The sequence below is a fragment of the Musa acuminata genome, chromosome BXJ2-7 (genome assembly GCF_036884655.1).
Source record: "Musa acuminata AAA Group cultivar baxijiao chromosome BXJ2-7, Cavendish_Baxijiao_AAA, whole genome shotgun sequence".
Taxonomy (NCBI): domain Eukaryota; kingdom Viridiplantae; phylum Streptophyta; class Magnoliopsida; order Zingiberales; family Musaceae; genus Musa; species Musa acuminata.
Genome location: NC_088344.1, coordinates 29,454,998 through 29,482,887, shown reverse-complemented (window position 1 = coordinate 29,482,887; position 27,890 = coordinate 29,454,998). Strand labels below are relative to the sequence as shown.

At 39.2% G+C, this 27,890-nt stretch overlaps 1 protein-coding gene across 1 annotated transcript; it reads left to right on the top strand.

The window, feature by feature from the left end:
- Nucleotides 1-961: 961 nt before the first annotated feature.
- Nucleotides 962-27,791, top strand: LOC103973361 (geraniol 8-hydroxylase-like). Its single transcript, XM_009387906.3, has 2 exons — nucleotides 962-1,944; nucleotides 27,014-27,791. Exons 1-2 carry the CDS (start codon nucleotides 1,036-1,038, stop codon nucleotides 27,635-27,637), a joined length of 1,533 nt encoding a protein of 510 aa, XP_009386181.2. The 5' UTR covers nucleotides 962-1,035; the 3' UTR covers nucleotides 27,638-27,791.
- The last annotated feature ends 99 nt before the right edge of the window (nucleotides 27,792-27,890 follow it).

Sequence of the window (27,890 nt, the reverse complement as noted above, 5' to 3'; positions counted from 1 at the left end):
GGGGGGGGGGACAACAGCACGAGTTCTACACATAGAAATCCTCTTCTCGTCCACTAATTAGACGGTCGGAGGGGTCGGGCCGAAGATACGGTCCGACCTTTGTGCAGGTACACGGCGACCGCGTTATCGGGACGCTGCAACTAGCCATCTCCGAAGACCACGCCCCGATCGGGTTACCACGAGTGCTTCCCCAAAGACGTCAAGAAGCTCTACCTGTGATCCTCGGCATCCGGATCCCTGAACCGAGCCGCACTGCCCCGAGGTCACGGCTTAAACAGGTGCAGGTGCAGACCGCATCAATGATGATGATGATGATACGCCCCAAACAAAAAAAAAAAAGCTATACTAGTATTTTTATGCTTCGATGTCCTTCTTATAAATATTAATCCCTTGTTTTTTGCTCGGTCGTGGGACCCACATATTACTGATTCACACTGACGCTTGTATTTATCCCTTGTTTTTATTCGACAAAGCGGAGGGGGGCCCACCCAAGCGGTCGTACCCTTTCGAGACACGAGAAACTGTTTGAGTCAAATCAGCACTCGCTGAGACTCAGCTATCGTCGAGTCAAATCGAATTCAAGGCGCCGTTTCGTGTCGGCTCCACAGAAGGCCTAACGGAACCTAACCTAATCATTTTAGTCCTCCCCGCCAACCGCTGGGATTCGAAAAGGCCGGAATCGAGTGAATACAGGAACCGTGCAGCCCCCACGGACGGAAAAATACGATCTGGGAGTGAATACAGGAAAACCTGAGCAGTAATTCTTTTCTCTCAAAAAAAAAAAAAAAGGGAAAGAGAAAAGAAAACAGATCAATTAGCATCTCCTACTCTGCTAAGTATTTTTAATTATCATCTTAAACTAAAGGAGGCGTTCTCGTCATCGGAAATTTGGTGGCTTCTGTGTGGCCACTGTTACCCGACAACAGGGTATCTTCTCACCCATCAAAACATCAGATACCGGCCATATTCCCACTCGATAAGAGTACAACACTCACCACATCCTATTGCTTGGCATGCACAGAAGAAAGAAAGTAAATGGATAGCTTCCTCGTCTACGCCGCCGCCTGCCTCCTTGCCGCCCTGTGGTACGCCGCCTGGTTCCGGCGGCACAGCCGCCCGAGGTCCGCCCCCCTCCCCCCCGGCCCCATTGGCCTCCCCCTTGTCGGTAGCCTCCCTTTCCTCGAACCCGATCTGCACTCCTACTTCGCCCGCCTCGCCCGCGCCCACGGCCCCATCTTTAGCCTCCGTCTCGGCGCCAAGCTCGCCGTCGTCGTCACCTCCCCCTCCCTCGCCCGCGAGGTGCTCAAGGACCAGGACGCGGCCTTCGCCAACCGCGACGTCCCCGCCGCCGCCCGCGTCATCACCTACGGCGGCGGCACCGAAATCGTGTGGAACCCCAACGGGCCCGTGTGGCGCATGCTCCGCCGCGCCTGCGTCCGCGAGATGCTCTGCCCCGCCGGCCTCGACGCCGTCTACGACCTCCGCCGCCGGGAGGTGCGGGCCGTGGTCAGAAGCCTCCGGGCGCGCGCGGGCAGCCCCGTGGACGTCGGCGCGGAAATGTTCCTGGCTATGATGAACGTGATCACGAGCACGCTGTGGGGCGGGACGCTTGAGGACGGGGAGGAGCGGAGCGTGGTGGGGAAGGAGTTCCAGGAACTGGTGGCGGAGATAACGGAGCTGCTGGGGAAGCCCAACGTGTCGGACTTCTTCCCGGGGCTCGCGAGGTTCGACCTGCAGGGGATTCAGAAGCAGATGCACGTCCTGTTGGAGCGCTTCGATCGCATCTTCGAGTCGATCATCGAAAGGAGGAGGAGGAAATTGGAGGAGGGGGGAGGCAAGAAGCAGGGAGGAGACGACTTCTTGGAGTTCATGCTAAGGTTGGAGACGGAAGGTGGCGACGGTAAGACGCCGTTTACCATGACTAACGTTAAAGCGCTTCTCATGGTCAGTATTCTCTCTTTCTATTCCTTTGATTTTAGATGTCATGTATTTGATGTTTTATCGGTTTATCGAATATTACATAATCAAACAAATAAGAATATTTAACAAATTTTCGAATAATTTTACTTATTTAAAGGTGTAATTTAATGGTACGCTCTACAGCCGGTCATTTTCGAGTTGACCCAGCATCTCACGAAACCTCTCATGTGGCCCCGTAGCTTGACGCTACTAGAGGTCAAAATTGATGGGAGAAAACATTTGGGACACTAGAATATATACATAATTAGAGAAAACATTTGGGACACTAGAATACATACATAATTATCCACTAGTATATATATATATATATATATATATATATATATATATATATATATATATATATATATATATATATATATATATATATATATATATATATATATATAAAATCATTTGTTAATATGCTAATGGAATATTTCCATTGTGTTAGTTTATATAGTTCTATCTAACTATATAAGATATATTATAGATATAATTAGATTTTAATTATAATTATCAATCAATGAAAAGAAACTCAATTATGATATAATTACTTAGGAAATAAGTTTGCTGAAACGAAATTTCATAATTACTTATTTTAGACCCTTTGTTTTCACTTATAAAGACACACGACCTTTTAGGAACTAAGTATGGATATGGATATGTGGATATACCAATAAGGGAAGACAGGGATACATAATATTATCAGATGATTATAAATCTTCTCTTATTAGTCACGTAAATTAGTCAATGATAGATTATAAATCTTCTCTTATCTCTCCTTTATCATAATCTATCGCACATAATGGTCCTGTGAAAGATAGAAAGAGAGGAGAATGTGAGTTTAGTTCACTAGAGATAATCCACTATGAGAATAATGAATATACAAATCTCAATCTCTTGCCCTAAACCTTAGCAACAATCTCAAAAGAATAACTCGGATATAAGGATCACGTCATTGTCTATAATATCTAAAACCTCCCCAAGTAATCACAGCAAGAGTCTACTATAGATTTGATCTAACCTGAGATGAGAACACTGCTAGATGATTGAGAACAGTCTCTTTACGTTGTCCTTGTCTTCTTCCCTTTCTTTCTCTTCATTTTCTGCCTTGTTTTCCTCATTTTCTTTGGAATCCCGTGGCTGTTTCCTTCTCTCACGTTGCTGCCTTTTTATAACCTTTTTCTGCCTCTAAAACACAGCCACCACACCCCCCTAATGTTAATTAGGGTTAAGTTAAGAGGGGGTATGGGCTGTGGGCTGCCCAAGCCCACTATGGGCTAAATCTGTGGGCTGCTAGCCCAATAACATATTAGTATCACTATAGCTTTTGGATCGAATGAAAGTGTGCTCGCTTAAAAATCAAATGAAAGTATTTTAAATAACATCAAAAGGTATACATTATAAATTAGATCGATTGTTGTTTGATTTCATACTTTAGTATTAAAATTTTTTGTATAATAGTAGCATAAGGATAGTTTTTATACTTACAATTGATATCAAAATCATGTTTATAAAATAAAAAATATGCTATTTGATTTTTATTTACGATCCATGAATGATTCATCTGTATTGCTAATCCGCTTTTTTATAAAGTTTGTCCTATCACTTGCTTATAAGATATGTGAAGTTTCTCGTGTTTGATTGATGGAACACTATCTATAACTTGTTATCGACCATTATTTTGTTAAGGGCGGTAATCTTTGATGGTCGCTAGCCCAATCGTGGGTGGTGATTATGTATGTAGTGAAAGTGCTATAGATTACAGCAACCTTGCGGCAGCTATAATTCATGCTACGGCTATGCAACGTTGTTGCTTGTAGCAACTTCGACCACTACAGATGCATGTGGTGGCTACAACGATTGTCACTGCATGCAATGGTTACAACAGTATCATTGCTGCCTATAATGGTTATGGTAGTTGCAATAATGCCATTGCAGCGTCATCTGTTGGCCACGGTCGACGTCATTGGATGTCGAAGGCCAACAGGATTGTCGGGCGACGTGTAAGCGATGGTGATCACATAAAGGGAGTATAATTAGGGTTTCTTTCTTTTAAATAGAAGGAGATTTTTACCTCTATGTAATTAGTAAAATTTTAATCTATGTCCTTTTAACAATTCTACCCTTCAAAAATTATATATTTTATCTACATATCCCAATAAAATTATAGTTTTACCCTTGAAAAATTAAAGTTTTTTTATTTATATCCTTAATTATAAAATTAATTTAATTTAATTTAAATTAATCAAATATTTGGATCGAACTTGATCATTATTGTGTTTTGACTATTTGATTGGATTTAGTTTCGATTAATTAATTTTTGATCAAATTCAAGGAAAAAAATAAATTTTGATCAACTTTAATCTTGATAAGTCTAATTGAGTGAATGATCCACCCAAATCTATGAAGCTAATTTGGGAAGCTCGGTTATAGGTCTGTCCAATTAAATAGAGTTGATTGTTAGAAGAGTTACATATAAAATTAAAAAAATATATAAATTATGGTTTTCTTTAATAGTTTTCTCATATAACATATTAATAACATTTTATATATGATAAATAAAAATCTAAGTATTGTTCATATACATTTATTTAGTTATTCATATACATATATTTAAAATTATGAAATAATATTTATTTTTTACAAAAAGGCATGATTTATATTTCATCATGATTACAGTAATCATATGAGTTTTTTTATATTGACTAATGTTCAATAATATTATGATTATTATTATTAAACTATTTTAGCATAAATTAGATTGAAGAAATTTTATGAATATTATTTGTAACTGATATCCCTAAATTTTATTTGACTAGTAGCTACCAAAGTGGTTTATGATGGTAGACTTATAAGATGTAAATTATAATAAAAGTTATATCATTTATAAGATAATTTAAATTATATTTTATTTTATGATATTAAACTTATAGCTATCAAATTGGCCTAGACCAATAACTTATAAATTAACCCTAAATATCATTAAAAAAATAACATTCATAATAACACACATAATTAAGAGATTTAAATAATCATAAAGAATAATCTATTTCAAATAATTATATGATAGGGTATGGTGATGTTATTTTGAAAATTCTTATAGTTTAAAGTTATATTATATACCCAAAGGTAGCAACTCTATTCTACGAGAATGGTATCAGTTCTCCATAAATATTTGTATATGAATACTAGATATGTCAATATTTAATCCAAATGTAAAATAGATATGATATTAATAGTTCAGCATTTATTAAAAAACTTAAAACTTTAATATTATATTATTTTATTATAATGATACTTTCTTAATTATTTTCTAATAAATGCCCTTATATTTTTTAGATTAAATTATTATCAATGACTTGAGTATATGTAATTTTTATTAGGTGTGTTACACCTTCATTAGATTGGTTGAAAGAATCACAGACTTAGCTACTAAAAGTTTTGTAGAACAAATAATTGAGATAAATGATAAAAAAGATTTAAAATACTCAGTTTTATGATAATTATTAATAATATCCGGACATCATTACAGTATACAACTAGCACACTAAAATATTTAAAGATCAATTTATATTTATTAATAAGTCATTGACTTATATATTAATGAAAACACTAACTGTAATTCAATATGATAATATTTGAGAAATTTAATATTATATCCTCGATATGGCTTGCAAAGCTAAGCTTAAAGAGCATTGAGCATGAATGTAATTGAGCTCCTTCTTATATAATTTATTTTTAATTTTATTTATTATTATTTTACTCATTTAAATTTTAAATAATAAAATTAAGGATATGTAAAACCTAAATAAGTTAACTAGTATATGTTTTTAGAAAGAATTAAGATTAAAGTAAGAAATACTCATAATATTTGGGTACTAAATAAGGAGTGGATAACAATAAAAGAAAGTTAAAACATAAATTATCTAAATTTATAAATACTATATAAACTAAAAAAAAATATTCGTAGTAAAGTACTACTTCAATGACAAGAAATGTCACGTGAAGAAGAACTATAAGATTTAGTCTAAAAGTAAAAGATATAAGCATAACTTTTATATGTTTTAAATCAAACATTATAGAAATATTTTTCTAATACTTGATAAATTGATTGTTAGGAATAAGTCGGCACTAAAACGGGGGGGTGGGTAAATTAATGCAGCGGTAAAATATGATTTCGATGAAAACCATTTCAGAAATATCTTTAGATTGAAAGCATACGGAAGTGTAGTTGATGTAAAGTAAGGAAGACAGTTTGCAATTAAGATAAATAGCAAAACATAAATGCAAACCGATTTATAGTGGTTCGGTCATCGTGACCTACATCCACTCCTCCGATTCCTCTTCCGTCGAGGCCACTGGCATCCACTATCGATCTTTCTTTAATAGGCGAAGATCAACCTCCTTCTTACACCCCTTTTATCCTTTTATCGAGTTTAGGAGACAACCCTTACAAGTACTCACTCCTCTCTCAAACTATTCTAACACTTAAACTAGAAGAGGAGGATTCTCACAAGAGATATAATAACGTTTTTCCCTCTTTAAATTCTCTATGGTTGTATATGTTAACTAGGGATGAGAGGGGCATTTATAAGCTTCAAGTTGATTCAAACTTGGAGCCTAAAAGGTCTCATCCCATGTTTCCTAGGTACTGGCGGTACCACCATCGTTCTTGGGCGGTACTACCGCCGTAGGATCTGGTACTGAGTGGTACCACTACCGAACAGGCGTAGTACCACCGCTGGCAGCATTACTGCCGGTGGTACCACCGCCCAGGTTTCTTGGGGTGATGTTCCCCAAGCGGTGCCACCGTCAGCCCTAGTGGTGCCATTGCTGGCCAAGGTTTCAGCACCCTGGTTGGGACTTGAATCCGGCCCAAACTAGCCCAACTTCAGGCCTAGTTGGCCCCTAACAGAGTTGATGGGATTACCTCCCAATCCCAACTCTAATTATATGCAAACTACGATTCCTAAGATATATTCTAAGTAAGATAAGTCTGATTTCTTCTAGCGAGCTTCCGGTGAACTTCCGACAATCTGTCGACAATGTTCCAACGGACTCCCGACAAGCTCCTGGACTTTACAACGATATTCTTGGCGAGTTCCGACAATCTTCTTTGGCAAGCTCCTGGACTTTTCTGTTGGTTCCGGCAGAACTTCCAACGAATGTCTGGACTTCCGACGAACTCTCGAACTCCCAATGAAATTACGTTCTTGACTCTGGAACTTCATTTTGCTTCATGCCTTGCTATCGTAGTTAATCCTACACACATAAAAATACACTTCGATCTAGATAATTATTACTAAGCATGAATCATGTCGTCCAGCATGTCATTGGTCCGTCGATGCTTCATCCGATTCTTCGATGCATTGTCCTCTCTTGCGGCCTATTGCCCAATCGGTCAGTTGACCTCGTAACTCCGATATACTTGGTGTAATATCCGCTCTTCTTGGCCCAATGCCCGAATCCATGGCCCGAAGCCTTTTGTCGATACGTCGACCAATCCTCCAGCCCGACATCTAATCTTCTGACATGTTTTCCTCCGGCCCAACATGATTCTTCCTGCTTTAATTGTCTCTCCCTGATTAAAGCATCCTGCGTCACTTAAAATGCAGATTAAATCATAAACACTTATTAATTGGTTTCATCATCAAAATCCAAGATTCAATAGGCCATCCATCCGGCCCAACTCAACCTTGTTTTGGGCCTAATTGGCCCATAACTGAGTTACTGGGATTAACTCTCAATCCTAACTCAATCTAAGTTCTAACTATGACAATTAAGGCAATAACTTAGTAATCTTTGTCAAGTATGTCAATTGTTCTTCCAGTGAAACTTTGACGAACTTTTGGTGAACTCTTGGTAAGCTTTTGATGAACTCCCGATGAATTATTGGCGAACTCCCGATGAACTCTTAGCGAACTCCCGACAAACTCTCGGTGAGCTCCTAATGAACTCTCGGCAAGCTTCCGGCACATCGTCCGAATCTTCGACGTATCATCCGATCATTGACTCTGACCCAACATCTGTTTTATGTCTTATTCATTATCGTAGTTAATCCTGCAATACTTATCTCAACATATGGATTAGATCAATAATTTATAAATTGATTTCATCATCAAAATATGAGATTTATCAATCTCTCCCTTTTTGATGATGACAACCAATTGATGACGGAGTTAGCCTTAACTCTCCTTATCTATATGCCATATTGAGATAAGTCAAACTTGAATTCAAAAGGAATCATGACCTTTGAATGCAATATATCAAATCAAAATTTTATATAAGAAGTGGAGAAGGGTTTAGAGGTGCGAAGGAGAGGTGGAGGAAGGTTTGAGGATAATTCTACCATCGGCCCTAAAAACCCTTTTATAGGGCATAGTTTCGAGTGATGGTACTACTATTTAGGCAGTGCTATCGCCAGTCTAGTGGTGCTACCACTAGTGTACTACCTTGGTTCTTTTTCAAGCTGCAATTTTATCTTTCAACTATTCAAGCTTCAACATTTGACTTTGAACTGTCCAGCACCCATATTTAACATTCTAGTGGTGTTAACATTTAATATTCAAGTCAATATATAAAAATATTCAAGTTAACGTTTAGGCGGATGATACCAATTCTGTATTTAGCATTCAAGTGGTCACTTTATTGAAGGTATAAGCTTTACAGCACTGAGATATGCAGGCTAACAATCTTTTGTCCTTATACATCAATGATTCAATCAGACACATACAAATCATAAATATAAGATAATTTATAATATAATTCAAGTCATAAACATTAAGAAATCTTAGTGACATACTATAGTTTATTTGGATAAATCCTTTCCTTAGTCAAAAGGGCAGAATTATAGAGAAAATGATTAATAAAAAACTTATAAATAAATTTAAACAGGTGAAATAATCAAAATTTGTTTGGATAAATATTCTTGAGAATCAAAAAAATTGATTCATGTATGATACATCTCAAGTCAATAACATCAACATATCATCTCATACCAAGACAAATCCAAAGTCATCATCAAAATGACTTTTTGAGAAATCCAATGAAAGCAATGTAGATACTTTCCTACAAGATTAAAAATAACTAAAGTTCTTTAGCTTAATTCATTTTTATTCTTAGTATTCTCTAGCATTCCATACACAAATCATGCATCATGATTTAAAACCTAAGGACAATATTTATCACAATAATCATCAAGATCAAAAGTATAACACATAATTTCATATTTTAAACCATCATTACTTCAAATCCTCATGCATAATATAATATCATTAAGAATGATTTCATAAAGCATCCTCAATTAAAATTATTTTGTTTTGACTAGTGAACTTTATAAAGTGTATTGGATATGTGGTTATAAACCTTGAGCATCCTCTATTAAAATTTTATTATTGCTCCTAGCTTTCAGTTGTAGAGATGTTTACAAGAAATGTGGTTTTCTTTTAGGTATCTATTTAACCTTGGGTTCATCATAAAAAGATCTGCCTAACTTATCATTTTGCATTGAGTCATTTATAGTTCCTTTAGGGACCCAAATTAGCTTATATGGACTATACCTCTTACATAGACATTTATAAGCATAATATCTAAATTTATAACAAAAGGTGCATTTGTTTCAAGGTGAAACATACAAAGTTAGACTTTTAACAAAGATGATTGGATTTTGGTGAGTGTTACTTACAAAGCCGATTTCATCTCTTCTATGAACATAATCCCTTTTTGCAAGGATCATATTTAAGGATTTACTTCCTATTTCAAATTTTTCCAAGGTTTCATGTAGTAGCAAATTTTCCTTTTTAAGCATCTCTAACTTTTCACATTTTGTACAATGAGATAATATTTTATTATCATACTTTATATTTAATCTATTGAATTCACTAACAAGAGAGGCATGCTCTTTTTTTTTAATAATTTATACTTTTTACTAACTAATTTATATTCATTAAATAAATCATGAAAAGCATTCAATAATTCATCAAAGGATAAATGGGCTTCGATTGAGTTACTTACCTCATCGCCAAGCGCTATTAGAGCATAGTTAGCAACTTCTTTGTTGGTTGGCTCCTCATCTTCGGATTTGCTTGAATCGTCCCAAGTAATTTTTAGAGCTTTGTTCTTCTTCAATTGCTTTTTTTCACTTGGGGCCGTAGCAAATTATTTGATCATTTTTAATTTTAATTTTATTTTTAATGTCATGTTTAGTTTTATTTATTTTTATGATTTTTTAAAATTTTCTTGTTAGAAGTGCCAAGTCATCATCATCATCATCATCATCATCATCATCATCATCATCATCATCATCATCATCATCATCATCACTCGAGTTTTCTCTCAAGTGATCTTCTTGAGTTCTATGTATCAAATCCTTTCTGTTCTCAAGTTCTTAATATGCATTGCATGTCATTTCGTAGGTCATCAAGGACCTGATAAGTTCTTCGACCGGAAAGTTGTTCAAGTCATTGACTTCTTGAATTGCAGTTACTTTAGGATCTCAACTCTCTGGAAGGGATCTTAATATCTTGTTAACGAGTTCAAAATAGGAAAAACTTTTACCAAGTGCTTTTAGACCATTGACGACATCCGTAAACCGGATGTATATGTCTTCAATGGTCTCGCCTGGTTTCATGCGAAACAATTCATAACTATGAACCAAAAGATTATTTTTTGATTCCGTAACCCTACTTGTGCCTTCGTGTGTGATTTTAAGTGTATGGTAAATGTCATAAGCCGTTTCGCAAATAGAAACTTGATTGAATTCATTTTTATCCAAAGCACAAAATAAAGCATTTATAGCTTTGGCGTTTAAAGAGAAAGTCTTCTTCTCCAAATCATTCCAATCGTTCGTTGGAAGAGAAGACTTTTGAAATCCGTTTTCAATGATATTCCATAACTCAAAATTCATAGAAATCAAGAAAATCCTCATTCTAGTTTTCTAATGTGTGTAATCTGTTTCATTGAATATGAGAGGACGTGTGATAGAATGACCCTCATGATTATCGGTAAAAGCCATCTCTCTTGGGTTTTAAACCAAATTGAGAGTAACCTTGCTCTAATATCAATTGTCAGGATCACTATTGCACTAAAAGGGGGGGGGCTATAAATTAGTGCAGCAATAAAAATGACGGTTGTGATTTCAAATCTTTCCGAGTTGATAAAAATGTAAAAAAAAAAATCATATCGAGAAGATGTCATTTTGAAGTAAATGTACAATGCAGAGTGTAGCTAAGTAATGAAAGTAAGTAGTAAGGAAAGAACATACCAGATTTATAGTGGTTTAGTCGTTGTGACCTACGTCCACTTCTGATTCCTCCTCCGTCAAGGTCACTGACGTCCATTAATGGTCTTCCTTCAATAGGCAAAGACCAACCACCTTCTTACAATACTATCCTTTTTTAGGTTTAGGAGACAACCCTTATAAACCTCACACCTCACTTGAATGATCACAAGACTTAGAAAAGGAGGAGGAGGACACTTAGCACTTTTACAATACTTTCACACCCCAACACTTTAAGATTTTTGTTCACACTTTGTTGCTCTTTCATGTAGAGAATAGTGGAGTATTTATAGGCCTTAATGGCTTCAAAATTGGAGCCAAAAAGTGTCTCATCTTAGATTTCCGAGGTACTGACGGTACCATAGCCAGTACTAGGTGGTACCATCGCCTAACACTCTGACATTGGGCGGTACCACCGCCTAGTCTAGCTGTACTACCGCTTGACAAAGCCTCGGAGACTGGGCTCTAGTAGTATCACCACCTAACAGGGCGGTACCATTACTTGACAACATTAACTATCAGTGGTACCATCGCCCAATCTGAGCGGTACCACCACCTAAACCACCTAGGAGGCTGAGCCTCAAGCAGTTCCACCGCCCACCCTGGGTGGTGCCACCGCTTGGCATGGCTCCAAGTAGCCGAGTGGGCCATCCATCCGGCCTAACTTAGCCTTGTTTTGGGCCTAATTGGCCCTTAACTGAGTTAGTGGGATTAACTCTCAATCCTAACTCAATCTAAGTTCTAACTATGATAATTAAGGCAATAATTAAGTAATCTTTGTTCGGTATGTCAATTGTTCTTCTGACGAAACCTCGACGAACTTCAGGTGAACTCTCGGTAAGCTTTTGGTGAACTCCTAATGAATTCTTGGCAAACTCCCAACGAACTCTCAACGAACTCTCGGCGAGCTCTTGATGAACTCTCAACAAGCTTTCGGCACATTGTTTGAATTTTCGATGTATCATCCGATCTTTGACTCCAGCCCAACATATGCTTTATGCCTTATTCATTATCGTAGTTAATCCTGTAACACTTATCTCAACATATGGATTAAATTAATAATTTATTAATTGATTTCATCATCAAAATCTGAGATTTAACATACCGGGCATGGTACTGTCAGGCCCATGGGGTTTCTCCTCGAGTCTCGCTCTAATCGGATTCTCTTGGAGAACTCTTTCTCTCTAAGTCCGAACGATCCTAGCGAGAGATTTGTCTAAGCAAGAACATATTGGATATTCTTCTCATGACACCGAGAGCGGATAATCCTCTATCGATACTCAATAGTCCTTATAAGGTTGGCTACCATTCCCGACGACCGGTTGTGCTAGATATGAAACTTCCAGACCTATAAGTTCAGTATCTAAGAGTGGAGTACCATACAGGACATTCTTGGTGTCTCAAATCTAAAGACCAGATACACCACCGGGACAACGGAATCATTATCTGACAATGAGGTATCATTAATCATACAGCATTCCGTGAGCGGTTCAATCAGTGAATTCATTCTCAAATGAGCACCTGCACTATAGCCCTAGTATCCTCACATGAGCAGATATAAGACCAGCCGCCTCTATCATATATACGAGTATATAGTACATCAATTTATCTGGGTATCTCAATGTCCCTCTTGAGTAACCTATGATCAGGATTGTTTAGTATCTGTGTTTAAAGGCGAATCAGTCTCATTATTGTGATCTCATCATGATCTGATTCCCAATGCATAGATCCACGAACATTATAATATATATATATATATATATATATATATATATATATATATATATATATATATATATATATATATAACAAGCGATATAAAGTGATAAAATGCCAAATAATATAATGAGTAGAAAAAATATGTATCATGTCACACGTGCCATCACTCACGTGATTGGCTTGCATGACACTTATAACTAGCAGTTGCATCAGGCTAGAGGAGGCAAAGCCGAAGGGGATGTCGAGCGTTCGTCGAAGGGAACCTCCACTGGGGCAAGCACTTCGACGTTCAAGGGAAGCTCAGCATACAGGTCTTCGTCGACCTCAAGTTTAGAGTACCTCGCCTTGAAGCGACCAGTGATGATCTGGTACCCAAACTCATATACAGCTTGGTTGGAGTGTCGGAGGCCATATTGAAACCCCTCTGATTCCTTGTAGGAGGCCCCTCCTAGGCTTTTTTCACCTTCTCAACTATCAGGCGGGTAGCCAATAGCTTATCAGAGTTGATTAATAATTGCTCCCCCAACAGCCTCCTCTCCGTAATGACCTTGCCCAACGGCTTTGATTTGCTGCTCACCCTCCATTATGCTCTTGACAACCATGTACTTAGCCCTAGCCACTTCGACCTGAGCCTCCTCCACTCGTGCCTCAACTTCTTCGGCATAGTGGATGGCTAGGTCTAGATCCAAGGCCGATTCGAATGTCTCAACCTCCGCCCTCTTGCATGCCCCCACGAGGCACTGCTCCACCTCCTCGACTTGATGGCAGTCCTAAGTTAGCTACGAGGACAACTATGCAACCCAAGCTTCTATCACCTTCTTCTCCTCCTCGGACCACTACTTGAGCTTGTAAGGCGAAGTTAGCCTGAGAGGGCTGGCTGATTAGTGTCCCCGCATCTCGTAGATAGTCGATGAGCATTATCACGTAGCTATGGTGCTACAAAAGCAAGGTAGCTAAAGAGGAAGACCAAAGAAAATAATAAGGTATGCTCAAGGAAGGGGCCTTACCGGGACTTCATTGCAAGAATAGAGGTTAGCTAGTACCTCTAGCGGGCAACAGTATACCAGGCCAACTAAGATAGGGCTGAGTGAGCCTCGATAGTAGCTGGCGGCCGGTTTGACCTCCTCCCACAATCGCTGGTCCTCGATCAGCCCCTCCCAATGCGGTTTCAGGCTGGCACCTAGGGATGGAGCCATGCAACCAAGCTCAGTAGTGGCTGACAAGCAGGGGGCGAAGAAGTTCTAGCCCACCAAGGCATTGGCACACAAAGGTGGGGGAATAACTAGCAAACCCTCGATGGCGTCATTCCCCTAGGGGGTGAAGGGCTTTTCAGCCACCCCCTCACATGGTGGTGTCGCTGTAGGTGGACCCAAGGATGGGTCCAAAGAAGTTACGTGTGGACCCTCCCCTATCAAAGATAGTGACAGGTTAGGGTCCTCCTCAATAGATGGCTCCATATGTGGATCTGTGACCTCAGGGAATGGAGCAATTAGGGGCTGGAGTGGTGATGCTTGTTACCCAAAGGAAGCCTATTCAAATGGCTCTAGGGTCAACCCAAATAGTGGCCTTGGAGAAGTGATAGTAATAGGATCGGGACGCCCAGCCAAGGAACCCACTAGAATGATATGATGGCTCTTAGGAGGCCCTTGCCCCCATAGGTGATCTCGACCTAGGAAACAAAGCCACCTCTATTATCACGGGCAATGACTCCTCCGTGAATAGTGGCTCCGGGGCCTATGTTGTGGCTCGAGGACCTCAGCAGGGGCCCCAATGCCTCTTTCGAGGGTATAGGCCTGCAACGTTGTGCTCATATAAGGACCCCAAAGAAGTCAAAATCCTCGTAAGAAGTTGTGTGTCCCCCTTGAATAGATTGGCGCCAGCCTTTGAGCTTTCGGAGGCCCTGATAGGAGGGCCACAAAAGGAGCCCTGGGCCCACGACAATGGCTCGCCCATCAACAGGCCCTCCTTAGGCCCAGAGAGATGAGCAGAAAGTGTTGGGAAATCTTGGGGGCGACATCACATACACAACAGAAGAACGGAAAATAAAATCCTCAATTCCCAAAGATATGTTCGTCGTCGTACGAAGATTGGTGCACAAAAATTCGTAAAACAGAAAACCACGTGTGAGATAGAAAACTCAATTACCTAGGGAGATCGTATATCCCTGAATCCCTGCAAATCTCTAGGAGAGGGTGAAGGAGGTTAAGCGCCCTCCTCTCTAGTGGTGATCCACACAACAGGGTTACGACAATGCTCTTTAAAACTCCAGGCTGAGGTGGAGAGGGGGAGGAGAATAAGAGAGGTAAGCAAAGAGGCTCTAGCCTATGAACCATTGATTCCCTCCTATTTATAGAGGTCCGCTGTCAAACCCTAATGGATCCTGCCCTATTGGGTATTGGATCTCCATCCAACTATCCATGCCTCTTAGATTAGTGGATCTCTATCCAATAATCTCTCATGGGTGCTTATTTGATCTCATCCATAGGATCCAATAATTCATGGGCTTATTGGATATCCAATAAGATAGGAGCTCCGGTGGATATCTCATATCCGAACCTCTACTCATCACAATGCGTATCATATGTGTGTGACCCTCTAGGGCCAATATCGAGCTAGTCATGAGTCATACCTATCAAAACTCCTTTTGGTTCAGTGAATTATTATCTCCATAATAATTCACTTGACTTATTGACTGCGGACGTACTACGCCACTACGTCGTAGTCCCTAGACGATACAGGGGAATCAAATTCATTTGACCTATCTATCCTTAGTTACCATGTACCTATAGTCCCTCATCCATATAATATCTCAGAGACCGTATATTGGGCATGGTGTTGTCAGACCCACACGGTTTCTACTCGAGTCTCGCTCTAATCGAATTCTCTAAGAGAATTTTTTCTCTCTCAATCCAAATGACCCTGGCCAAGGATTTGTCTGAGCAAGAACACATGAGATATTCCTCTCATGACACCAAGAATAGATGACCCTCTATCGACACTCAAGAGCCCTCGTAAGGTTGACCATCACTCTCGATGATCGGCGGTGCTAGATCTGGGACATCCAAACATATGTCTGGTATCAAAGAGTGGAACACTCATACAGGACATCCTTGGTGTCTTAAGTCTAAGGACCAGATACACCACTGAGACTACAAAATCACTGTCTAACAATAAGGCATCATGAACCATTTAGCATTTTGTAAGCGGATCAATTAGTGGATCAATTAGTGAACTCATTCCCCAATGAGCATATGTATTATATCCCTAGTGTCCCCACATGAGCAGCTATGAGACCAATTGTATCCATCATATGGATGGGTATACAATACACCAATCTATCGGGTTATCTCGATGTTCCTCTCGAGTAACCTATGACCAGGGTTATTTAGGATCTGTGTTTAAAGGCGAATCGGTCTCATTATCATGATATCATCATGATCTGAATCCCATTGCACAAATCCAAGGACATTACAATATATATATATATATATATATATATATATATATATATATATATATATATATATATATATATATATATATATATATATATATATATATATATATATATATATATGCAATAAGCAATATAAAGTGATAAATGCTAAAATATAATAAGCAAAAAGACTGCATGTCAAGTCACACGTGCCATCACTCACGTGATTGGCTTGCAGGGCACATATGACTAGCAGAAAGGCGCTGCCTCTTCAGCTCTCCAGGGTCTCGGCTTCAATTGAGGACACAGGGTGCAACGTGTTATCTATGGTGTGCACTGCCCAAACCACCAGGAAGCCCCAATCTTGGTTTCTGCTAACATTGAAGAAGTAACTTCTCGACCCCTTGCTACAGGCGGCTGCTCCACTTATCTTAAACTCCGCATGAGGAGATAGGTAGTAACTACTTAGCCCTTGACTTAACCGAAAGCACAAGGCAAAGAGGTCACGAGATGGCCCCATCCCAACATCGTTGCACACCCTGAGGAAGACTCTCAGGAAACACTAAGAATTTGGCGCCATCTAGGAAGGCAAAATCTGCCAATATCCTAGATAGGAAGCCACCACTCGAGGAAGAAGAAAGCATAACCCTGCCTCCATAGCATCGATGGAGAGGTAGAACCCTTTGGAGAGCCAATAGAAAGGGCGAACCTTATCCCCAGCGACGAATAGAACAAACTTCGATAGTGATGAAAATAATAAAAGATAAGAACAATTATTGAAGAAGCTTTATTGAAGAAGTGAAAAAGCTTAAATACATTAACATGCCCCTCTCCTATTTATACAGATTAAGAGGAAGGATTTCCCTCAATAGAATAGAGGATTTTCCTTAACAGAATAGAGATATTTCCTTATATAGTTGGGGAAATCTTATCTTCTATCTTGCCCCCGTGCTCCTATCAAGGATACCAATCTTGGATCGATGCAAAGAATGGTTTACGAACGAGAGGCTTCGTGAGTAGAGCAAGAGCATATCGTTGCTGTTGCTGCGATTACTATTGCTGTGAGGGCACAGGCGTTCCTTTCGTTCCCCTTAAGTTCACCCTTCATTCTCCTTAAGTCTATTGACTGTTGGCAGATCAACGAAGACTATCGCGGTGAGGAAGATGAGGATTAGCCATGGAGCCTCTTAGGAATTTGGCTATAGCAGCGTTGGTCGCTGGCCGAAAGCAAGGGCAAAGCTTTGCTTTTCTCAGCCGAAGGCAAGAGCGAAACTTCACTTTCTCACTGCTCTGATACCATGATAAAAATAATAGAAGATAAGAACAATTATTGAAGAAGCTTTATTGAAGAAGTGAAAAAGCTTAAATACATTAGCATGTCCCTCTCCTATTTATACATATACAGATTAGGAGGAAGGATTTTCCTCAATAGAATAAAGGATTTTCCTCAACAGAATAGAGAGATTTCCTCATATAGTTGGAGAAATCTTATCTTCTATTAGATAGAACCCGGAAGCAATTGTGCAATGCCTCTAACTATAACAAGGTCACCAGGAACTGCATTCATGGACCTCCTTTATTCGCATAAGGTCCCAAGGGACTATAGAAGTCTCAAAAGGTTCACTCTCCATGAATGAAGAGCTCACTTGAACTACCTTTCGGGAGGAGGACGTTAACATTTCAGCACCCCGTTGGTATCGAGAAAGAGGACTAAAGGCAATCAGAAGGTCATCGCCAGAAGAGGACGACCCTAAAGGAGAAGGCAGAGTTTTATTAGAGGAGGAGGACATCTTAGTTTGCACTGAAGAATTTAACAACCAACAACAAGAAACAACGATAGAAGAAGAAAAACAAGAGAATACTATATAAAAACAACTCCTTGTCTAATAGGCATCGGTTTGACATAACGATATACCTATGGACCATGCAAGCAATGACTAGCGAAGATCGCATCGCCTACCCTAGTACAACTATAGAAGCACTAGAAATGGAAAAGGGGAGCTCAGATTCCTCTGTGAATCAAACCCACGGAGGAGGACCCCATAGAAAGGGGTGTATGCTATCAAGATAAGGTGGCACACCATATATGCCCCGCAATACCAAAAACTGCCTACAACGCAAGTGAATCCGACCCCGGGTGGATCCAATCTCTTGCTTTAATGCGGTTGGGTTGAACCTTCAAATGAGTCTGGACTCTTGCTTCAACACAACTGAGTCTGGACTCCTGCTTCAATGTAGTTGAGTCTGACCCTAGACGAGCTAGATCCTCTACCTCGATGCAGCCAAGCTCAGCTCCTGGAGGGCTACACCTATGCTAATCCTACATGCTCCCTAGATGTGCACCTCAGCATGAAGACCTGAGGGATGCACCTAGGCCAAGTTTACACACTCCCTAACCATGCACTCAATGAGAAGCCCTGAGAGCTACACCTAGGTCGAGCCTATGTGCTCCCTAACTGTGCACCTTGGCATGAAGACTCGAGAAATGCACCTAGTCCGAGCTTGCATGCTCTCTAGTCGTACACTTGGTGAGAAGCCCCGAGGGCTATATCTAGGCTGAGCCTATGCACTCCATAGTCGTGCACCTCAGCATAAAGACCCGAGGGCTGCATGACACGGGAGTGTCTAATTTACTACAATCTGATTATATGAGCCTTGATTATGATCTAGTATCTTTTTCAGTCAATAATGATGCCTCATAATCTTTATCTCAGCATACTCAAATATGACAACTCATCAGCATATTCTCTGCACAAAGTTAAAGCTGTTTCAAGGTGCTTTTCTTCAAGACAAAGGAATGCATTAAAGGAGTTGGTTGGCAGCTGTGAACATTTCTTCATTACCAATGAGTGCATTAAAATAGTTGGTTAGTAGTTGTAAACACTTAATTTCGAAATTCCCTATGTATGAAGGGTTGTTTCATGCACTAGTATTTATTTTGGTGTTTAGGACTTAGAAAGGATTTTAGAAACTGATGATATTTGGGCAGAAGCTCTTAGAGAACCCCTTAAACTCTGTATCTCTTGGATGCGTCCTTGAGTGGTGAGTCTTTTATTTTCTAGTTCTGTATCCTCATTTAATTTTCGTTGGGTGGTGAACTTTATGTATCCCATTGCGATTTTAAACTTGGTGGTGAGCTACTTTTCGTTTTTATCTAAGCTGCTTCGTTAGTGCTTCTGGTATCAGTTCTTCCTTGTCTACTGTGACATTTTCTATCTGAACAAATTTTTCATCGGTGTTATTTGGAAATCCATTCTGCATTTTTACCCTCCCCGGTATCAGTTTGGTATCAGAGCTAAAGGCTAGAGGTCATGGCAAGGCGGAATGGAAAAGATGTAGTTGGTGAAGGTAGCGACCATGGAGATGACGCTGAGTCGTTGAGGCTGCAGCTACAAAAATTACTACGTAGCCTACAAGAAAAAAATGAAATAATCGATGAACTTCAAAGTAGACACAACCAGCATGAAAATGACGCTCGACAGTTTACTTCTGATGATGAAACACCTCATCTTCCAAGGGAGTCAAGAAGATGTCGGAGAAGAAATGAAGTCTAAGACGAGTGGCAGAATAAATATAATCCCAGATTTGATATTCCAGAATTTGAAGGGAAAATAAATGTTGATGACTTTATCGATTGGCTTAATACAGTAGAAAGAATCTTTGATTTTCATGAACCACCAGAACAAAAGAAGGTCAAACTTGTGGCACTCAAACTCAGGCGGAATGCATCTTTTTGGTGGGAAAATCTGAAGAAACAAAGAGAACGTGAGGGGAAGAGTAAGATCGTTACATGGGAGAAAATGAAAAGGGAGCTAAAGAGAAAATATTTACCTGATAATTATAGACAAGAGATCTTTCTCAAAATACATGATTTCAAGCAAAAAGATCTTAGTGTGGAGGAGTACACTGCAGAATTTGATAATTTGATGTTAAAAGAAGAGCTTGTGGAACCGGAAGAGCAAATAATTGCAAGATACTTAGGAGGTCTGAAGTATGAGATTGCTAAAGTTGTTCAGCTACAGCCATATTGGTCTTTAAATGATATGAGCAAGCTGGCATTAAAAGTTGAAAAGCAACAGAAGTTTGAAAAGAGTTTTCGGTATGGCTCAAAAGAAGGCTACACAAAAGGAGGAAGTTCCAAGCCTACTGTCCAAAGCAATGTGATATCGAAGGTGCAAGAAAAGGGTGAAGAGTCTACTGGCAACAAAAAAACACCTAATTCTTCTACCCCAAGTGGTCGAAAATGCTTCAAATGTCATGGTTTTGGGCATATTGCTTCGGATTGTCCAAATAGGAGGATTGTAACTTTGGTTGAAGATCATAGTGATGGAGGCGAAGATGAAGCTGACGACGAACCAAAATACAATGATGATGAGGAAGAGATTACTTATGCTGATCATGGTTTGTCTATTGTATTGCAACGTAGTTTACAAGTGTCATATGTGGCCGACGATGAAAGTTGGGTGAGAAAAAATATGTTTCACACTAAATGCACTTCACTTGGCAAGGTGTGCTTGGTGATCATCGACAGTGGCAGTTTTGAGAACGTGGTTTCTTTGGAGATGGTGCAGAAGCTGAAGTTGGATACGATCCCTCATCCACATCCATACCAATTATGTTGGTTGCAAAAAGGAAATGACATCAAGGTAGCTAAAAGATGTTTAGTTTCATTTTCTATTGGCAAGTATTATAAAGATAAAGTGTGGTGTGATGTTGCCCCTATGGATGCTTGTCATTTACTATTGGGAAGACCTTGGTATTATGATAGAAGAGTGTTGTATGATGGTTATAAACATACTTATTCTTTTAAAGTGAATGAAAAGAAGATTATCTTAGCTCCATTACAACCTTCCGAAATCAGTGCGCCAAAGAAGGAAGTTAGTGCTTTTATTTCTTATAGAGAATGCAGATATGAATTGGACAAGGGCGGTCATGTTTTGGCCCTAATGGTAGTAGAGGAGAACGAACAACATAAAGAGACACCGAAAATCATGCAACCAATTCTAGAAGAATTTCAAGATGTTATACCGGAAGAGATTCCACATGGCCTTCCACCTTTGAGAGACATTCAACATCACATTGATCTTATTCCGGGGGCTGTTCTACCTAATAAGGCTGCGTACAGAATGAGTCCTAAAGAACATGAAGAACTTCAAAGGCAAGTTGATGAATTGGTTAAAAAAGGGTTAATCTGGGAGAGCATGAGTCCTTGTGCGGTTCCTGCTTTGTTAGTGCCTAAGAAGGATGGTTCTTGGAGAATGTGCGTGGACAGTCGCACCATCAACAAAATCACAGTGGACTATCGCTTTCCTATTCCAAGGTTAGATGACTTCCTTGATCAATTGTGTGGTGCTTGTATTTTCTCAAAAATTGATTTGAGGAGTGGCTATCACCAAATAAGAATGAGGCCCGGAGATGAGTGGAAAACAACATTTAAAACTAGAGAAGGCTTATATGAATGGTTGGTTATACCATTTGGACTATCTAATGCTCCTAGCACATTCGTGAGATTTATGAATCACATACTTAAGCCATGCATTGGAATATTTGTTGTAGTTTATTTTGACGATATATTGGTGTACAGCAAGAGTGAAGAGGAGCATATGAGTCATCTGAAAGAAATCTTTCGTATTTTGAGGTAGCAAAAACTTTATGCTAATCTAAAGAAATGTGATTTCTTTACTTCTAGTGTGGTGTTTTTGGGGTATGTTGTTTCAAAAGATGGAATCATGATGGATCAAAGTAAGGTTGAAGCTATTCTCAATTGGCCAACACCTGCTTCATTACATGATGTGAGGAGTTTCCATGGCTTAACATCTTTTTATAGAAGATTCATCAAGAGTTTCAGCTCTATTGTCGCTCCAATCACCGAATGTCTGAAATGTGACAAATTCAAATGGACTAGTGAGGCTAACGATGCTTTTGAGCTTTTGAAAAGAAAGGTTACTGAGGCTCCTATCTTAGTTCTACCAAATTTTGATAATGTGTTTGAAGTTGAATGTGATGCATCTAATGTGAGAATTGGTGCTGTTTTGAGTCAAGATGGAATGCCCATTGTATTTTTTAGTGAAAAGCTGAATGATACAAGAAAGAAATACTCTACTTATGATAAGGAGTTTTATGCGATTTATCGAGTTTTGTCTCATTGGAGTCAATATCTTCTCGCCAAGCCATTTGTTCTATATTCTGATCACGAGGCATTAAAGTTCATTAATCATCAGCACAAGCTAAACAAGAGGCATGCAGCTTGGGTGGAGTTCTTACAATCTTACAACTTTACAATCAAGCACAAATCTGGTGTTCAAAATATAGTTGCTGACGCATTGATAAGAAAGCATTCTTTATTATCAACAATGGAAGTCAAAGTGGTTGGATTTGAAACATTCAAAGATCTATATGAGAATGATGTGGATTTTGGCTCGATATGGTAGAATTGCAAATCAGGTTCCTTTCAACAATTTTCGATCTTTGATGGTTTTCTTTTTCGAGCTAATGCTTTATGTGTTCCAACTTGTTCTTTGAGACAAGTAATTCTAGCTGAAGCTCATGGTGGTGTTTTGGGAGGACATTTTGGTAGGGATAAGACTCTAGCTCTTGTTCAATCAAATTTCTACTGGCCTAAAATGTTCAGAGATGTGGATAGACATGTGAAGCAATGTCGATTATGTCATTTGGCAAAAACAAGAAGTCAAAATTCTGGGTTGTACACTCCATTACCAGTGCCAAATGCTCCATGGGAGGATGTGAGTCTTGATTTCATTTTGGGACTGCCTAGAACTCAAAGGAACAAGGATTCTATCATGGTTGTTGTTGATAGATTTTAAAAAATGTCTCACTTTGTTCCATGCAATAAATCAAATGATGCATCTCATATTGCTGATTTATATTTTAAGGAGATTGTTAAATTGCATGGTATTCCAAGAACTATGGTGTCTGATCGAGATTCAAAATTTGTTAGTCATTTTTGGAGAACTCTTTGGAGGAAGCTGGGTACTTCTTTAAATTTCAGTAGCTCGCATCATCCACAAACCGATGGGCAAACTGAGGTAACAAACCGAAGCTTGGAAAATTTACTTAGAAGCTATGTTGGCAAGAATATTAAGCAATGGGATGTCATTCTTCGATAAATTGAGTTTGCTTACAATCGTTCTATGCATCATAGTATTGGTAAGAGTCCATTTGAGGTAGTTTATGGTGCTAATCCTACTGGTCCTTTGGACTTAATCCCTCACTCTATAACAAAGCAATTTAGTGGAGATGCTGATGAAAGAGCTAAGCAGATAAAGAAGCTGCATGAGGGTGTGAAAGCAACCATTAAGAAGCAAAATGAGAGGTACATGCATGCTGCCAACAAACACAGAAAACATGTGGAGTTTAATGCAGGTGATTTGATCTGGATTCATCTAAGGAAGGAGAGGTTTCCACCGGGCAAATTTGGAAAATTGAAACCAAAGGCTGATGGTCCATTCAAGGTGCTTAAGAGAATTGGCAGAAATGCTTATGAGATAGAGCTACCTGAAGATTACGGAGTATCCCAAACATTTAATGTGGCTGATTTGAGTCCTTTTTATAATCATGTTAATAAATCAAACGAAGACTTGAGGACAAGTCTCATTCAACCGGGGGAGATTGACACGGGAGTGTCTAATTTACTACAATCTGATTATATGAGCCTTGATTATGATCTAGTATCTTTTTCAGTCAATAATGATGCCTCATAATCTTTATCTCAGCACACTCAAATATGACAGCTCATCAACATATTCTCTGCACAAAGTTAAAACTGTTTCAAGGTGCTTTTCTTCAAGATAAAGGAATGCATTAAAGGAGTTGGTTGGCAGCTGTGAACATTTCTTCGTTACCAATGAGTGCATTAAAATAGTTAGTTAGTAGATGTAAACACTTAATTTCGAAATTCCCTATGCATGAAGGGTTGTTTCATGCACTAGTATTTATTTTGGTGTTTAGGACTTAGAAAGGATTTTAGAAACTGATGATATCTGGGCAAAAGCTCTTAGAGAACCCCTTAAACTCTGTATCTCTTGGATGCGTCCTTGAGTGGTGAGTCTTTTATTTTCTAGTTCTGTATCCTCGTTTAATTTCCGTTGGGTGGTGAACTTTCTGTATCCCATTGCGATTTTAAACTTGGTGGTGAGCTACTTTTCGTTTTTATCTAAGCTGCTTCATTAGTGCTTCTGGTATCAGTTCTTCCTTGTCTACTATGACATTTTCTATCTGAACAAATTTTCCATCGGTGTTATTTGGAAATCCATTATGCATTTTTACCCTCCCCGGTATCACTGCACCTAGGTCGAGCCTACATGCTCCCTAGGCATTCACCTCGTCATAAAAACCCGAGGGCTACACATAGGCCAAGCATACGTGCTCCCTAGCAATGCACCTCGGTGAGACGCCCTAAGGGCTTCACCTAGGCCGAGTATACGCGCTCTCTAGTCATGCATCTCGGCATGAAGGCTCGAGGGTGGCACCTTGGATGAATAGAGCTAAAAAGGCGAGCGAAGTAGCTTGGCATGAAGCCTTGAGGGCTATACCTAAGCTGAGCCTACACGCTCCCTAGCCATACATCTCGGCGAGATGCCCCAAGTGTTGCACTTAGGCTAAGCCTATGCACTCCATAGCCATGTATCTCGGCATGATGACCCGAGAGTGGCACCTTGGATGAGTGAAGTTAAAAAGGACTTGCTCTCGAGCTAAGCACCTTAGCATGAAGCCCTGAGGGTTACACCAAGGCCAAGCCTACACACTCTTTAGTCGTGTACCTCAGTATAAAAACCCGAGAGATGCACCTAGGTCAAGCTTACATGCTCCCTAGTCATGCACTCGGCATGAAGACCCCAAGATCATACCTCGACCGGATCGATGCGCTGGAAACCCCCGGCACTAGCCTATCATATAGAATTGCCAATCACCCGAAGACACCTAAATGACCCAGCCCTCGGGGAGAAACCTAACAACTAGAAAGATCCCAATTCACTTACATGACCATCCTGAACTAGGTCCTCACCAACAGAATGACTTCCAATCGGATAGCCTATGCGGTCTTACCTCACAAAGTCTTCCACATCAGCTAGAAAGAGACACCTGAATGAGCTTGTACCTTCGATAGTAGACCAACCGGGTCGACTCGTCAGTCGACGATACTCTCATGATACCATCATGTAGGATTCCTCAAGAGATACTTTAATAGGAGGGACTCTCCTAATTACTTATCCTACTCCCTCTACTATAGTCTATAAAAGGATATACCTTCTAGAGACTCAATATGGATGTGAATACGTGGATACACAGATAAAGAGATGAGAATACATGATACTATTGAGAGATTACAGATATTCACTCATCTCCCCTTTGTCCCTAATCTATCGCACATAATGGTTAGGATAGGAAGAAAGAAAAAAACAAGTCTAGTTCTCCTTGTATATTGAAATCATTCGAATATAATGACTACGTCCATAGATTATGTAAAAGCTTTCTGAATGACATCGAAAGGTACACATTATAAATTAGATCTATTATTATTTAATTTTATATTTCGATATTAAAGTTTTTCGTATAATAATAATATAATGATAAGGCTTCTATCATTATGTTATAATTAGAGAACTCTTACTCTTATGTTATCTTTGAGAACTCTTATATATATATATATTTGTATATATATATATATATATATATTTGTATGTATATATATATATATATTTGTATGTATATATATATATATATTTGTATGTATATATATATATATATTTGTATGTATATATATATATATATATTTGTATATATATATATATATATATTTGTATATATATATATATATATATATTTGTATATATATATATATGTATGTATATATATATATATATATGTATGTATATATATATGTATATATATATGTATGTATATATATATATATATATATATATATATGTATGTATATATGTATGTATATATATATGTATGTATATATATATGTATATATATATATATGTATGTATATATATATATATGTATACATATATATATATATGTATACATACATATATATATGTATACATACATATATATGTATGTATACATACATATATATGTATGTATACATACATGTATGTATGTATACATACATGTATGTATGTATACATACATGTATGTATGTATACATACATGTATGTATGTATACATACATATATATGTATGTATACATACATATATATATGTATACATACATATATATGTATGTATACATACATATATATGTATGTATACATACATATATATGTATGTATACATACATACATGTATACATACATACATACATGTATACATACATAAATATATATATATACATACATATATATATATATATATATATATATACCTTCAACTTCGTTAGTCAATTCTCCTGCATCATCGCATGATATTCCAACATCAGACGCTTCTTTGGCATTAGTGTTAAATGCGGCACTTACTATTATGACTATTAATGCAAGTGTTAGCCCAAGATGATGAAGCTGTGCAATTAGGAACATTATTACATTCCTCTGCATTATTAGAAGTTTCCCAAATAATTCAAGCCTGCCATGAACGCTTGTGGGCAGGACATGGTGGTGGGTGGGACAGAGACCACATCTAACACGATGGAGTGGACCTTGGCTGAGATGATGCAGAAGCCGGACGTCATGAAAAGAGCCAAGGGGGAGCTTGACCATGTGGTGGGGAAGGACGGCATTGTGGAAGAGTCTCACCTCCCCAAGCTCCCCTACCTCGGGCTGGTGATCAAGGAGGTGCTCCGCCTGCACCCGGCCCTCCCCCTCCTCGTCCCGCACTGCCCCAGCTCGACGCGCGTCGTCGGCGCCTACACCGTCCCCGAGGGCAGCAGGGTCTTCGTCAACGTGTGGGCGATCCAAAGAGACCCCGCCATCTGGAAAGACCCCTTGGAGTTCAGGCCGGAGAGGTTCGCGGACGCCGACAGGTGGGACTTCAGCGGGAACGATTTCAGCTACTTCCCCTTCGGGTCCGGGAGGAGGATCTGCGCCGGGATTGCGATGGCGGAGAGGGCGGTCATGTACATGGTGGCGTCGCTGCTGCACTCGTTCGACTGGGAGCTGCCGAAGGGCACGACATTGGAGCTGGAGGAGAAGTTTGGGATCGTGATGAAGAAGGCTCGCCCGCTGGTTGCCATTCCCACGCCTCGACTTGCAAGCGCTGATCACTACTGCTAGATCTCCACCCCTGTCTTTATGATAGTAAACAACGGGATCAGTGCATGTGTTCGAAGTCTCGATAATAGCATTGCAAGTGACTCCTAGTGCTGAAGAACAATACATTGGTAATTAACAGCTCCCTGGTATACAGTGATAAGATTACTACTTTGCACATAGTTCGCAGTGGTGAATCTCTTCAAAAGGAGCAAGAATCTAGTCACATGTCAGTCCTATTCCATTCGTAAGGAGCAGATTTTTTCTTGCTTTCTCA

What these genes read in the sequence shown, in the direction of transcription:
- LOC103973361 (XM_009387906.3), top strand. Translation starts at nt 1,036, where the DNA reads ATGGATAGCTTCCTCGTCTACGCCGCCGCCTGCCTCCTTGCCGCCCTG. An exon ending in ACGTTAAAGCGCTTCTCATG is followed by an intron (nt 1,945 to 27,013) that starts GTCAGTATTCTC and finishes GCTTGTGGGCAG; the next exon opens with GACATGGTGGTGGGTGGGAC.